At 40.9% G+C, this 17,563-nt stretch overlaps 2 protein-coding genes across 4 annotated transcripts in view; one reads left to right on the forward strand and one right to left on the reverse strand.

Moving 5' to 3' along the window:
• Positions 1–5,206, forward strand: part of LOC117265339 (ankyrin repeat and IBR domain-containing protein 1-like) — a 38,865-nt gene extending 33,659 nt beyond the window's left edge. For all 3 annotated transcript variants that reach the window (XM_033639773.2, XM_078171921.1, XM_033639774.2), the window contains exon 20: positions 1,836–5,206. In XM_033639773.2, the coding sequence (XP_033495664.2) occupies positions 1,836–2,762 (927 nt within the window). In that variant the 3' untranslated portion in view covers positions 2,763–5,206. The remainder of the gene's footprint in view (positions 1–1,835) is intronic.
• A 1,669-nt stretch (positions 5,207–6,875) lies between these two features.
• On the reverse strand, positions 6,876–16,426 carry LOC117265340 (protein lifeguard 1). Its single transcript, XM_033639775.2, has 11 exons — positions 16,206–16,426; positions 15,131–15,266; positions 13,073–13,241; positions 12,613–12,691; positions 12,079–12,132; positions 11,697–11,787; positions 11,507–11,544; positions 10,762–10,849; positions 8,871–8,960; positions 8,188–8,235; positions 6,876–7,596 (listed from the first exon to the last, which is right to left on the reverse strand). The coding sequence occupies exons 2-11, from the start codon at positions 15,233–15,235 to the stop codon at positions 7,450–7,452; spliced, it is 909 nt and encodes a 302-aa protein (XP_033495666.1). The 5' UTR covers positions 15,236–15,266; positions 16,206–16,426; the 3' UTR covers positions 6,876–7,449.
• Positions 16,427–17,563: the final 1,137 nt, after the last annotated feature.

Below are 17,563 nucleotides of genomic sequence, written 5' to 3' on the forward strand. Positions count from 1 at the left end.
GTTAAAGTGAAACTTGTATACGCTCTCTCAAAGCCAGACTCCATTAAGGAAAATAGACATTTACCTCACTGAACACAGGAGTTGCAGGCTGCCTCGATCAGTTTGTTTGTTTGTGTTATTGTGTGGCTTAAGTGTTTTAAAGGGTTAGTTCGGATTACACAAAAGTCACACAATATCACAAACTACCAGTCAAGGCAGTGGTAGACCAGTAGTTCCCATGTTCAGTGAGGTAAAATTACTATTTTTGTCAATTGAGTCTGGCTTTGATGAAAGCATAGGTTTCACCTTTAGTTCAGTTCCCCATTCTGCAAAAACAGATGTTTTAATGTAGTTTGCTTGTACGTTTGCTTAAACGAGGACCAGTTTTACTCCAATTCATCAAGAATCTCCATTTTTGGATTCTTAGTTCACCGGAAGCGTGCGAGAAAAACGACTTCCAATGCAACATATGGTGGGTAATTGATATACAGATGGTCATTTTGAGGGTGAAGTATTCCTTACAGAAAACTTTACTAAAGTCTAATGCATTTCTTCACATTATAATTGTGTATACTGTTAAATTATACAAAAGGTAGAAGATTAAATCCAGAGTCAAATTTCAGGGAAATGGGGCTGTAGAATCCTTTGACAGTTGTAAATTGTAGTATGAGTATATATAACTGATTAATAAAACCGTGATTTTTGTCTAGTAAATTAAACAGATGAAGTTAATGTACATAATGCACATAAGGCATAAAATTTCATACATTATAGATGCGAAGACCTTTATTGTTTCCAAAAAACTATTGGGCAACATGTTCCTTTATCACAATGAACATCCGCAGGAGTTTATTTTAAAGTCAATCCCACATACTCCTGTTGTGATGCTTTTAAAACTCACTAGCGCACCAAATCCCCAGATTGTAATAATTCCCGACAAATACACAATTCTGGTTTCCAGTAATGTTTGCTTTAATCTGTATTTCCGAACTGTTTTAGTTGGGTTTTTTTGTCATTTAAAAGATAAAAGTGTGAATTCATGAATAGACTGACAGCCACATACTGGTTTGGGAAGTTGGATCATACCGAGAGACTGTTGTAGAAAAATTATGCTTTCATGGTAATTAACCTAAGAGGCCTTTGTAAGTCCTTCACACTTGGTATACTTTATGTGAGGAGGCTCTAGGTCTCTGGAGGATGAGATAAGACAGAGTCCTGTGGTAAAAAGTCTGGGCAGAGGGTTATGAACATTGTTTTGACACCTCCTGATGAGCCATGATTCTTTATGATGTGGGATACACTGTATCAGGCTGAGGGGATGTAACATTACTTTTAGTTTTTGGTATATCTGTTCGTGCACAAGTGCTGTGCCAGAAGCTTCTCTGATCAGATTTGTTGTAATAAACATACACAAGTGAGGACAACTGAGGCTCGTCGAGTTAGATCTATTATTCATCAAAGAGATGACCAGTACAAGTTTTTCCACTTCAGAGACGAACTAAATCACTGTTATTCTGTTCAACAGTAACAAAAATACACCATACTGACAGTCGTATCTTTGACCACAGTGGAGTATTAAAGTGTAAAACTCAAAAACATGTGCAACAAACAACAACACAGCAGGTATTAAAAAAACAGAAAAAACTGCCATTACCTGCTATTATTTTCCTTGTCTGTAGATGGCACACAGCATGTTTCCATGTGCAGCTCTAACCTGCTGCTGCTTTTACTGTCCTTGCCAAAAAGTGGTGCAGGTTGGAGTTAAACTGCAGGTGTACAACAGGTGGTGCTCTGTTACTGGACGATACTGGTTTGGTGTGCATCACTGACACGGTGTATCCTGGATTTTCTTGCAGGGTCTCGGTTCTTTGGACGATGATGACCCTAACATTCTACTGGCCATTCAGCTGTCACTCCAGGACTCTGGGATGGCAGAGATTGGATCCAACCATGACGTCCTTGCCAACGAAGCCTCACTTGGCGCCATCGGGACCTCCCTGCCTTCTAGGCTTGAACAGAGTGCTCCAGGTGTAGAGGTCCTTCCCAGAGCTTCTCTGAGCAGCTCAGAACTGCTGGAGCTGGGAGATAACATGGCTAGACTTGGCAACATCAACATCAGCAGCCAGTACTCTGCTGCTACTAGTGTTTCCACCTCTGTACAGCACTGTGACAGTCACTGCCGGGCCTACGGGGCCTCTGTGCCGATACCAGTGGCTCCGGGTGGCAGCAAGTCATCCACGGGCCTCTTCTCCTCTTCCAGTGACACGATAGACTCAACCACATGCGGCAGCCATGACCCATCCTCATCCTCTGCATTAGTAGCAAATGCTAACCTGCTGGGCAACATCATGGCATGGTTCCACGACATGAATCCTCAAGGTATCACCCTGGTCCCCTCAGCCTCCTCCGACACTGATTCAAACCTCGGTGCACTCCATGCAGGCGGAGGAGGGTGCCTGCAGGATGAAGAGAAAGGTGGGGCTGTCTTGCCTGAAAACAGGAAACCTCAGGAAATGATGGCAGACGTGGGTTTCTGCTCTCAGAGACTGGGCGACATGGAGGACAAGGAGTCTGCCGTCACTCAGAGGCCGACCCAGTTAGATCTAGCGGGGATGGACACCACACCACTACCTTACACGGCCACCCTTGATACAAGTGGAGACCATGCTGAACGGGGAGGCTCAAAGATCTGCCACATCGACACTCCGCAGTGCGACTCTGTGTCCGACCAGCTGCCCAGCACCAGCTCCTCTGAGTGGGAGGACCAGGTGCACTTGGTATGAGCTGACTGGCTGAGATGGGAAGGAGCTTTTTCGGAAAGGCCAAAAACCACTATAGATTGCATTGAAATAGAGTTAAGGAATACGCGTAGTAGCTATTAAGGTGGAATGTAAACAGAATGAAGAATGTGTCAGTTTGTATTCGGTTGGAAAGTGGGGGAAGAGGTATTTAGACTCTTAGTTAGTCTAGCATTGCAGTCAGATCGTTTTCCTGCGTTTACTGTATTGTCAGCCCTCCGACAACCAGCCCTCCTGAAAAGAAAGCACTAACTGAAGAAGAGATTAGATTTGATAACAATTTTTTTTCCAAGGATGTATTTCCTAAAAATGATTCTGTGCTGATAGGAATACAAATAACTTGCTTTTTACTGAAATCAATTTTAGAGGAGATAAGAGATGTAGAGACTTTAGTGTTAGTGCAGGTATTAACTTTTTTTTTCCACTGGAGTAAAAGCCTACTGTATGTGTCTGAATCAGGTCTGAGGGAGGTTTTTTCCAACTGTACATATGAGCAGATCAATATTTTGTTCCACTCTGTAGGTTACAGGCTGGGAGATGGTTCCCGCTCCTGTCCAAACCTGCCTACTTTATAGGTGCCAAACACTGACTAGCAAAAGCACAGTTTGCAGTCACTAAGTGGATTCTTCAAAGCAAATTGTGCCTGCTTATTACAATCTCAACAACTCAGCTAAACTTTAAATGTGAACGTCTCGAGCCATATTTGTATTTGAGATTGCGGCTGTGTGATATTTTCCAGATCTCACTACTATCTAAAAGCTGTAGTGTGCTGTGTACAGTGAATCTGTACTTTAAGACCATCATGGTTGTGTATTTTATTATGTGAAACACTCACACGCAATAGTTTAGATTCATTATCTAAATGGACCGTTGGTGGCCTGCTTGAAAACATTTCAAAATTGACTTGACAATAATTATTCATCTTGGAGCTTCAATCCTAACACGCTTTTAAAGAGAACTGTCTTCTAATCTCTAGAAACAACAAATGCTGAGGGCCCAGAGGGGCTGCTCAGTGTCACTCAGTTCACTATAGTCTGAATTCCATTGTAGCTCGCCGATATTAATGTTTGAGCTCTGCAGCTAAATGTGGAGCGTGACAGACTAAGTAGACAGTGAGTTGTCTTGTTTAGATACCGCAGGAAAGGCCAGTGAGAGAGATAATCAGGCAATCTCATTCAGACTTTGGCGAATTAATTAATCATGCCCAAGTCACTGTAATTAATCTCTGGGTCCTATTTAAGTGTAATATAAGCAAAGCCTTCTTCGAGCTCTACAGATGTCTCGGGCAGCAGGGTAATGCATGGAGAGTTCATGAATGTGTATTGCATCTCAAACACATGGGGAGTCCATGTCTTTGAAACAGTTCTCTACGCAGTTAGAGACACAGTGCCTTTATGTCAATCACCGTTATTTCTTTTTTTTTTCCACACATTTTTCTGAGTGCTAATTACACAGTATTTACAGTGTAAATGAAACAAACACCTGTTACCTTAAAGTTATATCTCTCACATAAAGTTTATAGTGTGCAAACATGAGATCTTGATTTTTTTTTTCTCATCAAAATATTTGTAGCATGAGGCTTTTTTGTTGGTTCTAGTAGTATTATGTTAATGGAGAACACTGATTTTATATGATTTGGTATAATGGGTAATGGTTAATGTCATACTTTCAAATCTTGTTCCCATATATTTTGAAAAAGGTTTTATTTCTCTCTTTTTTTTTTTTTTTTGTGCAGAAGGGATTCTTGCCCTAAATTTTGAAGTTGTTTTTTCTGTGATTTAGAAACTAAAATCACTGTATTGAAAATGAGTTGACCTACTGTATGTGTATCATGTATCTCACCTGAAGACACTAAAATGGAGGAAAGTTGCAATATAAAGTAGGTATTTATTTGAAATCAATTGAATCCATTAAAGGAAAAAATGGATTGTGAATAACCCATATGACACATTGATCAATTTTACCTTGTAGACTTAATTATGTTTTTAAACATAGACTAATGTCTGACTGAAGTAAATGACTTTTTTTCCCCTAGCAGATGTGTAAAGCCACATTAAATCTAAAGATAGTGTCTTGAAGTTGTGAAACTGTGAGTGCCATATGGTTAGTGGAGCTAACTCTGTTGGACTTGGTTAATGGAAGTGGAGATAACATACAGTATGTTGCCCCTTTTTGTGTAACAGTATGCTGTGCATGAAATGGGTACAAGTCTAAATGGAATTTGTACTTCCTTTGTATTTCACCTCTAACGTTCAGGTGATTTATTTTACAATGGCATATAACATTTTGTAACTCACTGAGATTTTCTATTGTAAAGCAACTAATCCTTGAAATGCTATTTGCACTTTCATAGTCTATACTTGATACATTCCCTCTTTATATGAAAAAATGTTTGATGTGTGATGCCAATAAAATATGTGTTGAGTTTTAATTTGTATGTTTTTTTTTTTAAATTGGGATGTGGTGATGACTACATTCTAAACAAACATGTTTTGCAAACAAAAAAATCACAGCATCCACCTGGTTTTATGGGAGTGGAAAGCTGACAGATTCTGTCCTTTAATGGAGTTAGTTTGGTTTCCAAAAACATCTTTACTACAGGACACATTCCATAAGTTGTTAAAACATTTGCGGCACAGATTACAGGATGGCTGAACTACTCTGACTCAACATACTGTAAATTACTACCTGAACTGTTCAGGGATTTTATGTTTGCCTTAAAGGGGAACTACCCCATTTTCAAAATTGATAGGTTATTCCTATGGTCTGAGACAGTCCGAAAATATTAGTAAACATGAAAAATGCTACATTTCCCCAAGGTTTAGGGCTAAAACTCAAACTTGTGATGTCATAGGGTATAGATTGAATCACAATCATGGCACTGAGCTGCGTCAACTGGTAGTTTTTAGCCCCCTAAATAAAGGCCCACCTTAAAAAAAATAATCAGTATCACTTTGAGTGTATGCTATATTTAGAGGATTTTCACTGCTCTACCTTTCTGTCAGGTGGCCCTTTCTGATGGGGAACTGAAGCTGTTATTTTACTTTGCAGAACACTGGAGTTTCTGGTCTACCGCTGCCTCCGTCAGATAATGTGTAAGGTAAAGCAATGACAGTATTCTATACATGGCGTGCACTTAAACTGATACTGATTTCTTATGTGGCTAAAATACGTTTTGCTGCAGCCCCAGCTCTCAGCAGAACATTGCATAGCTTCTGTGCCAGTAGATTTGGTTCATCAAAGATGCTAGGAAAGCAACATAGTACATAAAATAAGCAGAGCAGAAACGCTGGATAGATTCGACCACCATGTTTAACTACACTCACCAGCCACTTTATTAGGTACACCTATTCAACAGCTTGTTAATGCAAATAGCTAATCAGCCAATCACATGGTAGCAGCTCAACTTAACTCAACATTAAGGCATGTAGACATGGTCAAGACAGCCTGCTTAAGTTCAAACCAAACATCACAATGGTGAAGAAAGATGATTTACTTGAGTATTGTTGCTGACTGTGTCCATCCCTTTATGACCACAGTGTACCATCTCCTGATGGCTACTTCCAGCAGGATAACACATCCTGACACAAAGGTCAAATCATCTCAATCTGGCATGACAAGGAGTTCACTGTACTCCAGTGGCCTCCACAGTCAATCCAATAGAGCACTTTTGGGATGTGGTGTAACAGAGGATTTGCATCATGGATGTGCAGCCAACAAATCTGCAGCAACTGTGTGATGCTGTCATGTCAATATGGACCAAAATCTCTGAGGAACGTTTCCAGCACCTTGTTGAATCTATGCCACCAAGAATTAAGGCAGTTCTGAAGGCAAAGGGGGGTCCAACCTGGTACTAGAAGGTGTACCTGATAAAGTGGCCGATGAGTGTATATCTAAATAAACAAATTTGCCCATTTCACATATCTCTGCAAGTGAAACCAGGTGACAGTTGTCTACTGGGCAACAGTCGTTGTAGTTTGCACAATATCATGATGGTTCAGTCTATATGGGTACAGTTTCTGTTTCAGAACTGAGAACAATACGATAGAAAATAAAGCTCATTTGTGTACAGAAAAAAACAGAGGAAAACAGACGCTCTGTGGCTCCACAAAATCAGTCGCTCATTTATTGTCTATGGAGCAGCTCCAGATTTCATACTTGATGACATCACAAGTTTAGGACTTACCTCTGGTTTCTGGCTTTGAGAGGGAGTAGCTCATGTTTACAAATATTGATCAAACTGTCCTTGGCCATGGAAATAACATGTTGGTATTTTTAACATAGGTGGTGTTTCCTTTTAAAGTTTTAATCTCCTGATACAGAAAGTAAAGCTCAAGTGTAATTGTATAAAGAAATATTAAGCACATGAGTTTGACGTTCTAGGTTGCATGCTAGTGCCGCATAAGAATCTCAAATGTAGAAATGATGAAAAAAAAAAACCCCAAACATTTTGCACAGCATATTGCAGTGCATAATAACATGGCGTGTGACAGTAAAACAAATCTGTATCCCTGCATATTTAAAATGACAGCAGATGCCTGGAGGACTAACAGAGGGTTGTGAATCTTCATTCAATGTGAACCTAGACAGCATGATGCTCCTGATGATTTGATATTGTGTGTGGGAAGAGCTTCAGTGTTCCTTTAAGGAGGCCTGTCACAGTGGTTCAGTGTCAGCGACCGATGAGCCTCAGCAGGAGGAGGAACAGGAGGACGATGTCCAAATAGAGGTTGAGGGCAGCAAACACATACTCCTCAGGAGACACTTCATACTTCCTGTGTTTCCCACCCAGGATAAGCTGGGTATCAAACACCAAGTACTGCGGAGAGACAGAGAGAGATCAGAGATGCTTCAGCACTACCAATACTGACGTCTGAAGGCAGTGCGCTTGTGTGATGAAAGAGACAGAGAGCCGGTTACAAGAATCGGTCTGAAAGAAAACACGGGCAGTATTTCTTATCTTTGAAAGAGGGGACGGCGCAGATAAACAGGCCATGTAAATAATCATGTAGGGCTGAAAGTAAGTTGTGACTTGCCGCTGACAGCCTGTTCAGCTCTGTGTGCAGTAGCAGTTTGTTCCACCAGCTGACGGGATGGGTCACAACATTTGCTGTTAATGCCAAAGGCACGCAGAGAGGTGGCTGTGAAAATGAAGCCTACTGCTGTTAAGCAGTGCATAATTGAAATTAAAGGGCACAAGGACATCAGAGTCTCTCTCTTTACGCTAACTACTGTGACAGACACTGGAGGCAGGGTGGGATCAAACCTTACATCGCATACACTCACTTGACATTAAAGTCTTGTTTGATGATGGTTTCTTTCACTTTACAAAGGTCAGTTTCAGTCTGTTTTCAATTCAAGCCGTGTTGCTGAAAACCATGTTCTGTCATTTACGTGTGCATGTACTTACTAAAGAAAACAGCAGGGTTCCCAGGCAGGCGTATAAGATGTTAAGATACTGTTGAAAGAAGCAGACACAAGATCAGCAGAGGCCTTCTGCGACATAAGTGACTGGACACTGATATGTGATGGCTGGGTAATATGCAGTGAAAAAACTGTGAAATGTTTGTTATTTTCTATCTTAGTGAGATGATACAGTGTGCTTGCTGCAGAAAATAATTCAGCCTCATCATTTAACTCGATATCTGTAAAAGTGGGCTTATTTTTCCGTTCTAGTTGTTCCGTACGGTAAATATGATGGTAAAGGTTTGATAATAGGTGCACACAATACACTTTGAGACAGCAGTGTTTACTTTGTGTTCCACTTCATTCCTCGTCGTGTAAAAATAGCAGTTTAAAATCAATGGAATGCTTATTTCTGTAAATTCGCCGCTTACGGCTAAGACACTAACAGCCGACACAGTAAACAGAGGTATACATTTAAATGCATCGGACTGATATCAGTGCAGCTCCTGAGAGGTTTCAGAGTGCACGCTCTCTTCTTTATAGTCTGATCAGCACACAGGTCAGGGCCAGTACATCCTGGGGATAAAAGCTATGAGGCCGTATGTACTGACTGCCTCTGACTTCAATTCATTTCAAACCTCTTCTCACTGCAAACACAGGTGTAAACACGACCGCTTCTTGATCTACCTGCGATCGGAGAATTGCACAAAGCAATGCAAACGAAAAGAGGGTCCAGGCAAACACCCACAGGCTCCCATTTGCTCCAGTGAAGTCCCACTGGTGCCAGAAAAGGGGGAGAGAGGAGAGGGACAATGAGTGTGACCGGCCTCTCAAACAGAAAACAGTAGACAGAACATTTCTCATTTACACTCATCATTGCCATAAAAGCCAGGGCACTCAAGGTCGTCTGCATTGCAGCTGTGCTGTGAGGGTGCTGCAGATTAGTAAATGATGAAGACATATTGCAGTTCGACACACAAGAAAATTCTGAATGATTCTGGATCTAATGACCCTGGATAATTAATCAACAAGCTGCAGCACAGGCACACAGGAGGGGAGGGGAGGTGGCCTTTTGGCCTGCATGCCCTTTTCAAATAGACAGAAAAAAGATGGCAGTTACAACAGGAGAATGACTAACGCTGATCACCTGAGCAGCTATGGGCTAAGCATGCAAGGCAGTCTGTGTGACATTTATATCACAGTGACAGAGACGGCGCTGCGCACAGCGGTAACTGCAGAGCAAGAGGTGCTGGAATCTGCAAGATGAACGTGAAGTCATAAAAAATAAAGCAAAAGTGTTTGTGGTAGTGACCGCTCACTCAGCCCATAAAACAACCTCTTTTATGGGCCGTGGATGCTACTGCTTTTTTTTTTTTAATTTATATCACATTTTCCTCCTCTATATGCAAGCTATTTAGACCTGATGCATGTGCCTTCTTTGTACAGATTACTAATGAGCAGAGAGCGTTTAAGAACAGATTTGTTCACAGTGTAATCATTAGACACCTGCTTGCTAGTTTTATCCAATCTAAGCAGTCGAAATAAATGTCTGCAGCTCCTTCAGATGCAATAAGTGGCAAAATGTGTGAAATGCCAAACTGCGTTTAAAGGCAATTAAGAGGGACTCTAAATGCAATTTGAATTTGGCCTACATCTATTTCACTTGTCTAATTTTTTGCCCCGCTGCCTGTATGATTACTTTTGTTCTGAATATGAGCCATTTATCGAAACAGCATGACAGCATCAATGAAGTGATTCTCAAAAGGTCTCCTCATTTGTGCACATTAACTCTTGCTTACAAAGCATCGCAACTTATAATGAAACTTTTAAATGTCACTTACATAAGCATACAGTTAGCTATTATACATAAACCGAGTGACATCATTGAGGAAGAACCATAGACTGTAAAGAACACTGTTAAAGTCCATTTAACACAAAAAGTTGTGAAGAGTTAAGTTATTACTGTATTTTTAAAAAAACTAGATTAATGGTGAGAGATCAGAAAAACAAGTATATGTGCATCACCTTCTCAATATTAAAATATACCTGGCTGGAGGAGCATTATGTCAACCGGTGTGTCCCTGAAAGGGCCCTTTTAAAGATTAATCTCAGAGCGTGTTTGCTTTATCAGACAGTTCATGGTGAAAGGAGACAGACAAAAAAGGAAGAGGAGGGGGGTTGAGCAAATAACAAAAGAGCTCCAGGCCATTTCTGGACTCAAGATTTATGGTAGGAGCCTCAGCCAGCACGAAGACAGCCTGGAGGTTTAACTCTGTCCCACTACTGGACATAAGGAATTAACTTGATTGACAAACACACTGATCTCAGCAGTAATCATAGTTTTGCCTGGACAGCAAAGCCATCAGACTTTTAAAACCTTTGCTAGTGAGTGCATATAACAAACACTGCATGAGAGAACCTGGCCAACAGCTCAGCTTAACACGTTTCCTTTGACTGCACAGGAAAGACAGCTGAGTATATGGACATTTACCACTGACTGCATAGCAAAGCCGCAGTTTATGGAATTTCACTTTTGGTTGCGCTGCAAACGGAGCTCAGAGTGTGTGACAGATCTTACCTTTGACTGCATAGCAAACAGAGTCAAGGCGAAGGACACCAGCGCCGTTGCCCCCACAGCCCACAGAACTGCCTCTGCCGCATAGAACCTGCAGATGGGTATATCAAACAGATATGCAGTGGGAAAGGCACCCCATAGTATCATGTCAAACTATTTAGCAAGCAGAGAGGATACATTAACAGTAGGGTTCTGTTCTAACCTAAAAGCGAAACATTACTTTCTTATAAGAAATGTGGTGTTTTTTCATTTCATAGTCTGTATTATGTGTCTGAACCAGAGTGATTGCAGGGACCCCCTCTGGACGTGCATTGCATAATGTATTGCCTATGTTCATTTCATATCAGTTACAGCTTCAGTTATAGCAATCTCCCATAAATATGATAATCTAAATGTATTATTGATAGTCAGGCATCAACTGACGCCTTCACTGTCAGAGTGACAAGCTGCTAAAAGACGAAATGTCTCACAGATGGAAAAGGTAACGTGTGTTTACACAGGCAACCGGTACAGAAAAATTGGTTTTCAACAATTTGCGATGCTTCTGATTTATCTCCTGCCGGAACCTCTGGAAAATGTGATTCCATGTGCTTTTTAATTTACTAAACCAGCAATGATAACATCTTATCAGGTTTGATGGCTTCATTGCTGGCATCCAACAGGCTATCAGATATGGATCAAATAGGGTTATTATTGTGTAAATGAGTCAGCATCAGGTGGGGTTTCATCCTTGGAAACAAGCACTCACACTGTCACGGATCCGAGCATCAGGCCCTCTGCAATAGTCTGAGACCGAGGGGGGAAGGGGGAGAAAGTGGGGAGGGAGAGGGAGGGAGGGAGAGACAAATGGAAAGTAAATACATGACAAAAAAACTGTGAAATAGAGCAGGTGTGGCGGAGGTTTAATTTGATGCCTGGCTGGTACTGCTTCTACTCACAAACAGGCCCAGGGCGATGAAATTGAGGGGGACTTGACGACGGAGGTTGCTACAGCAGGACAAGGCCACGATGAGCACCATCACCAGCGCCCTATTTCACAGAGAATATAGAGTGTATCGTAAATAGCAAATAAAAAGGCTATAAACAGAAAAATCCACTGTGTTCAATATGTGAATTCACTGAGTGCATTATTTATGAAGTGTAGCTGGCAGTTTCTTGGATTGGGATTCAGACCCGGGTGACAGTTTGTGATTTATTTCTGTGGGTTTCCATGAGCGACATTTTCATTTAGGTAACTTGCGGACAGATTTGTAGGTGGTCAAACTGGTTAAAGCAACAAAGTGTGCTAGGCAATCTAGCTGTATGTTTTTGATAGCTTACATCATAGTGTAGGGGAACCAGGGGTTGTCCCATGTCCAACTCCCGAGATCTTCCCTGTTATTCCATAAGAGAAAAGGACAGAGGGAGAGGGGGGTGTTTAATAGAGGAACCATTTATTTGATACAGGCAGTAGAATGATTGTATTAAATATTAACAGAGGACAGAGCATTGTGCACATGGGAGCTGAATACAATTTATGAAAAGAAATTACTGTAGCAGTGCTCTACCACATCTATTATACAAAACATAAAGCTTTCAAACCACTGCAAGCAAAAGTATTATGTGGCAAAAATGCCCTTTTATTATCTACCATCTTGTCTCATCTTGCCTTACATATTTATAATGATTTGAGCAGTGCTGGGTTGCATGCTCAAAGTTTTTCATGGGAACAACTATGGTACTTGTGCTCCTGTGTGATGTTGGGTGCTCTTACAAGCTGACAGACAACACTAAATGTGGGAATGATGGATAGGTGCCTGACACAGATTCATCCCCTTTTTTTGGAAGAAACTCCCTCGTGTAATAGTGTCTCACCAGTAAAGAAAAGCACAGATGATCCCGACAGTCACCAGCAGCTGAATCATCAAGGTCAAGTAGACTTTCCTTATGAAACCTGTTCAGAAAAAACAGACATCGACACATAGCGAGACAAGACAGATAGAAGGTAGACAGATAGGAGAAAGACAGACGACAACAACAACAATCAAAATCTGCCAGAGCGAAGCAGACAGGCAGGCCGGGTTGTTTATGCTGCAAAACATTTAAAAATGCTTCTGTTTTCTGTCGTTTAAGAAAAAAAAAAAAAGATAATTCATGTTGCATGGGAGGTGAAAAGCTGAGGCAGGGTGCAGCTGAGATCAGGGAACAATTTTCAATTTCAAATCAATTTCAAGGAAACACTGCCAAGCAAATGAGGGAGTACGTATTGTTATCCCTCTTCAGCTCTGGCTCTCTGTTTCTCCATCTGCCCATTCCTGCTTCTTCTAGCCGTCACCTCTTCTTATGGCAGCGTCACTGAAGCCACTATCCTCTAAGCCGTGAAAGTAGTCAGGAGGAGCTTGACCATACTGCAGGGTGCCTCCAGCTGCTGCCTGTCCCTCAGGATGGCCCATGTTATCGTAGGGTCCAGGAGGGGAGACCACTGCAATGTTCCCCTTCCCCACCTGATTGATCCAAACCAAAAACAGCACAGGTAGTTTAAAGGGACACTTTGGTATTTTTTTTCAACCTGGACCCTATTTTACCACGTTCTTGTGTCAAAGTGACTAATGGAGACAACAGATTTGAAATTGGTTCGGTATTGACAGAGACTGCTCCAGCTGCAGCGGCGGACAGGCTGCAATGTAATCCTATGGGCAACTGTGCACCGTCAATTTACGCCCAATAAAAGTGCTTGTTTTTGCCACTGACAGGTTCACATTGTTATTATAAGTGTCTGATAACATTATGGAAAGGACTCTGAGAGAAATTAAACATTTTTTCACACCTTTTGCTGGTCTGTTCTGTGACAGTGGTATGCCGTCAAACCTTACACTGTGGTGTGAATATTGATAGTTATACTGTGTACATCAACTTGTCTCAGGTGCTAAAAAAACCCAATGCAACCGGATGGAGAATCTAACTTGTGCATCTCCTCCTCAAGGAGTTCATTTTTTGCACATTTTGCTATTTTTAGTGTTAGTGAAGTGTTTGCTCATCCTAAAAAAAAAAAACTTCTGTTTTCAGTCCTTTAAGGGTTACTGTCACAGATAGTAATTGCAGCAATAATAAAAATTGTGTAATATATATGTATATCATGAGCAGCGCGGTGGTACAGTGGTTAGCATTGTCACCTCACAGCAAGAGGTTTCCTGGTTGGGGATTCGAACCTTGGGGTTGGGGGAGCCCTTCTTGCATGTTCTCCCTGTGTCAGAGTGGGTTTTGTCCAGGTGCTCCGGTTTCCTCCCACAGTCCAAAGACATGCAGGTTAGGTTAACTGGTGACTCTAAAAATTGCCCGTGAGTGTGAACGGTTGTCTGTCTCTATGTGTCAGCCCTGCGATAGACTGGCAACCTGTCCAGTGTGTACCCTGCTTCTCACCTAATGTCAGCTGGGATAGGATCCAGCCCCCCTGTGACCCCCATCAGGATAAGAGGTTACAGAAAATGCAAGAATGAATGGATGAATGTATACTGTGATATTTTCTGAGATTGTTGTTGTACTGTACTTGAATCTCATGAGAGGTGACAACGATGGAAATGCTAGTGAGAGTTGGGTGCTGAGTGCTGGGCAGAATTTGTTGTGTTGAAGTACAAAAAGCGTAGTTTAGTGTTATCTAAAAGTTTTTCAGTGTCATGGCTGAATATTTAGCTGATTTTGAAAATTCTGCAAGATTTCAGAACGACACTTCTCCCTGAGTGAGGTTACACACACACACACACTAACAAACAGACAGGATCAGTTAAAGATAAATAAAATGTTTCATTTCTCTGTGGACTCCTTTCCGTAATGTTGTCAGACAGTCAGACAGTACAATAACAATCTGAGCCTGTCAGTGGCATAAACAAGCACTTGTAATGGACATAAATTGATGGCGAACAAATTGCCCGTGGGGATTACACTGCAGCCTGTTTCGCCGCTGCAGCTGGAGCTGTCTCTGTCAATTCTGGACCAATTTCAAAAATTGTTGTTCCAATTAATTGCTTAGACACAAAAATACAGGAAAATAGGGTCCAGATTGAAAAATACCAAAGTTCCTTTTGAAGCAACATTTGTAGAAGATTCTACTTTTGAACAAAAATCCTGAAAAACACAAAAATAATGTAAATGGTGCATCAGTGAAAGAAAATCAATCATCCATGTGTAATCAAGTGTGCAAAGAGTGCTCGTGGACATTGTTGGAAGGTTTTATGATTAGCTCCTGATTAAAGGCTGGCAGTGTGTGATTCTGGCTCATGCTGTACTAATAGTTAGACACTGAATACAAAATTAATAGGAAAAAAAGGCTGGAGCTCACTACCAAATTCCCCTTTCTCATGTAAGGCTAAAAAAATGATTTAATATTGCTACTAACGTTGTATGTCACCCCCGTGTAAGAACTTGGCCCATAGTCTGGAGTGTTGTATGGAGGGGGGCGAGGTCCATAACCGTAATTGCTGCTGCCATTAGTCTGCTCCATTCCGCCAAAAGTTAGCAGATCTTTTCATCAACTGAGGCCAAAAGTGACAGAGAACATAGAGGTAAGTTAAGGTCATGACTGACAGCACAAAAGCATCCTTTTGAACAGTGTCAGCGCTTTCATCAGCGATGTTAAACTGGCAAATGCGGCAATGTCAGAGTGGAACAAATAAATGGGTAATTATGAAACGATGCATCACACAAACACGAAAGCCATCCATGACTAACATCCATAATTATGGCCTTAAGCCTCCATTTAATAGAGCTGTATGTATATTTAATGGCCAAATAGAGTTGTGGTTAATTGCTCTCCAAGGAAATTCAGTTGTCATCAAGAAGGACAGACAGACAGTAAACTCAGGGATTCTATTTTATACATAGTGAAGACATAAGTGTAACAGATTCGCTTTGAGGTCCTTGGTTCTGCATTAGTCATTAAAGACGCAAAGTTCTAATTAGTTACACAATGACAGATTCTGTATGATATAAAACTTCAGTAGAGCCAGGACTACACTGACTGTAGATAAGAAACTCTGAGTCCTCACAACCGTATCAAAGAAACATCAGCGCTGCGTATAAATCTGCCTTTCTATGGTTTAATCAGTAACAATATACACTTCCTGTAATATCTGTAATTAGAAATGAACTTCTGAACTCCTGATAATCATCTCATACCTAAAACGACATTCAGCTTCCTTAACTCCTCAAACTAAAACTCACCATGAACAGGACACAATGGAAATATATTTAAACATATTTTCACATATTTAAATGACACAAAATGGACTTTGTTTCTGTTCGTGTACACAGCACAGGCTTGAACATCACTTCCGTGATGTGATGAATGAAGCACTTTCACAAGTACCCCTTGTGTTTTCCAAGTCTTCAACAAGTGATCAATTGCTGTTTGACTTTGGTCTGTTCACATAAATCAATTAATTACAACTCTAATCCATTGTAATGTGTCTTACCTCTGCTGTGACAGCCAGGAATCTGCACTGCTGCTCTTCCTGTATTGTTGGTTCCCCTTCAGGGCAAAGTCTACCTGCTATCAGTCGGTTCCCACAGAGACAGGACTTTAGCTCCAGGGGGAAAGGATGTATCCCTCATTAGGCTCAATGGGATATTCAGATGAAGTTCTTAAAATGTCATTAAACCAACCAGGCTGGCACTTTGTCAGAGCGAATCGTGTCTTTACCTTTTTCTTTCAGCAATACTGAGCCACATGGGTCTTTAGAACAAGTTAATAGTGCTTCTTTCACACACTTTAACAAAGGTATGTTTTAAATTTCTATTTCCTGTAATGATATGTCATTAGCCTGCTGTGTGTGATAAGCCTCTACCATTTCAGTCTGTAATGTACAATAAGGCAAATGCAGCTCAGCGGCGCCCTGTGGAATTATGGGAATCACATCAACTTCCTGGCTCATCTTGGTTACACATTGATAGCAACCTGCCCATGGAAAATAACCATTGATAGAGAGAGCAATGAATGATGTACACATGCCATCAGTCCAGCCTACACAAAGGGATTATGGATACTGAGTCATAGCGAGGAAGAATAGCTAAAGACATACTGTACGCTGAAAATACATGAAGTAATGTAGGTCAATACAGTCTTAGTGCTTCTCCATGGAGAATCGCCACTGAAAGGGATGTAATGAAGACTTCATCCATGAATAAGAAACTAGTCCAGGATGAATCCTTTGGACTTTTCCATTACAAAAAGATAGGCCTATGTAAACTGTAACTTCCCCTTCTTAACCTCTATCAAATTTGATTACACTAAACATTCAGTGTTGTAATGTCATATTACTGAAATGATGCCCCAGATACATAACCGGTGATGGAAAGTAACCAACTGCATTTACTCAGCACTGTACTTAAGTGCAATTTTGAGGTACTTTATGCTACCTTATAGTTCTACTTCACTATATTTCAGAAGGACATATTGTTACTTTTTATTCCACTACATGTATTTGACATCTATAGTTACTAGTTACCTCTAAGATTAGAATGTCACATTACAAAATAAAAAGTTGAACCACTGGCTCCCGACATTACTGACTTGTGACCTCTTCATCATGTGTCAGATGTCTGTAAGTTATTAGCAGTTCCACAAACAAGACGCTTCTCACATAATTTCATTTCAATAGTATTTGAAGTCCAATCAGGAAAAAATATTCTAGATTTAACAAAAAGTACTGAACAAAAATACAAACTTTATTTTTTATTCCTTCCCTCCCAAGTAATTATCTCATGAACTGTCAGATTTATCTTGTGATGTTTGGAGAGGCCTGGATCCCTACGTTCAGAACCAAAGGACCAA

Source organism: Epinephelus lanceolatus, chromosome 10 (assembly GCF_041903045.1).
Source record: "Epinephelus lanceolatus isolate andai-2023 chromosome 10, ASM4190304v1, whole genome shotgun sequence".
Classification (NCBI taxonomy): Eukaryota; Metazoa; Chordata; class Actinopteri; order Perciformes; family Serranidae; genus Epinephelus; species Epinephelus lanceolatus.

Excerpts from the sequence above, each read along its gene's own strand:
- LOC117265340 (XM_033639775.2), bottom strand. The coding sequence starts at position 15,235 with ATGGAGCAGACTAATGGCAGCAGCAATTACGGTTATGGACCTCGCCCC. Across the intron at positions 11,545-11,696 it reads TCATCGCCCTGGGCCTGTTT|ACTATTGCAGAGGGCCTGAT; the intron begins GTGAGTAGAAGC and ends CCTCGGTCTCAG. Across the intron at positions 7,597-8,187 it reads GAACCCTGCTGTTTTCTTTA|TACTTGGTGTTTGATACCCA; the intron begins GTAAGTACATGC and ends GTCTCTCCGCAG.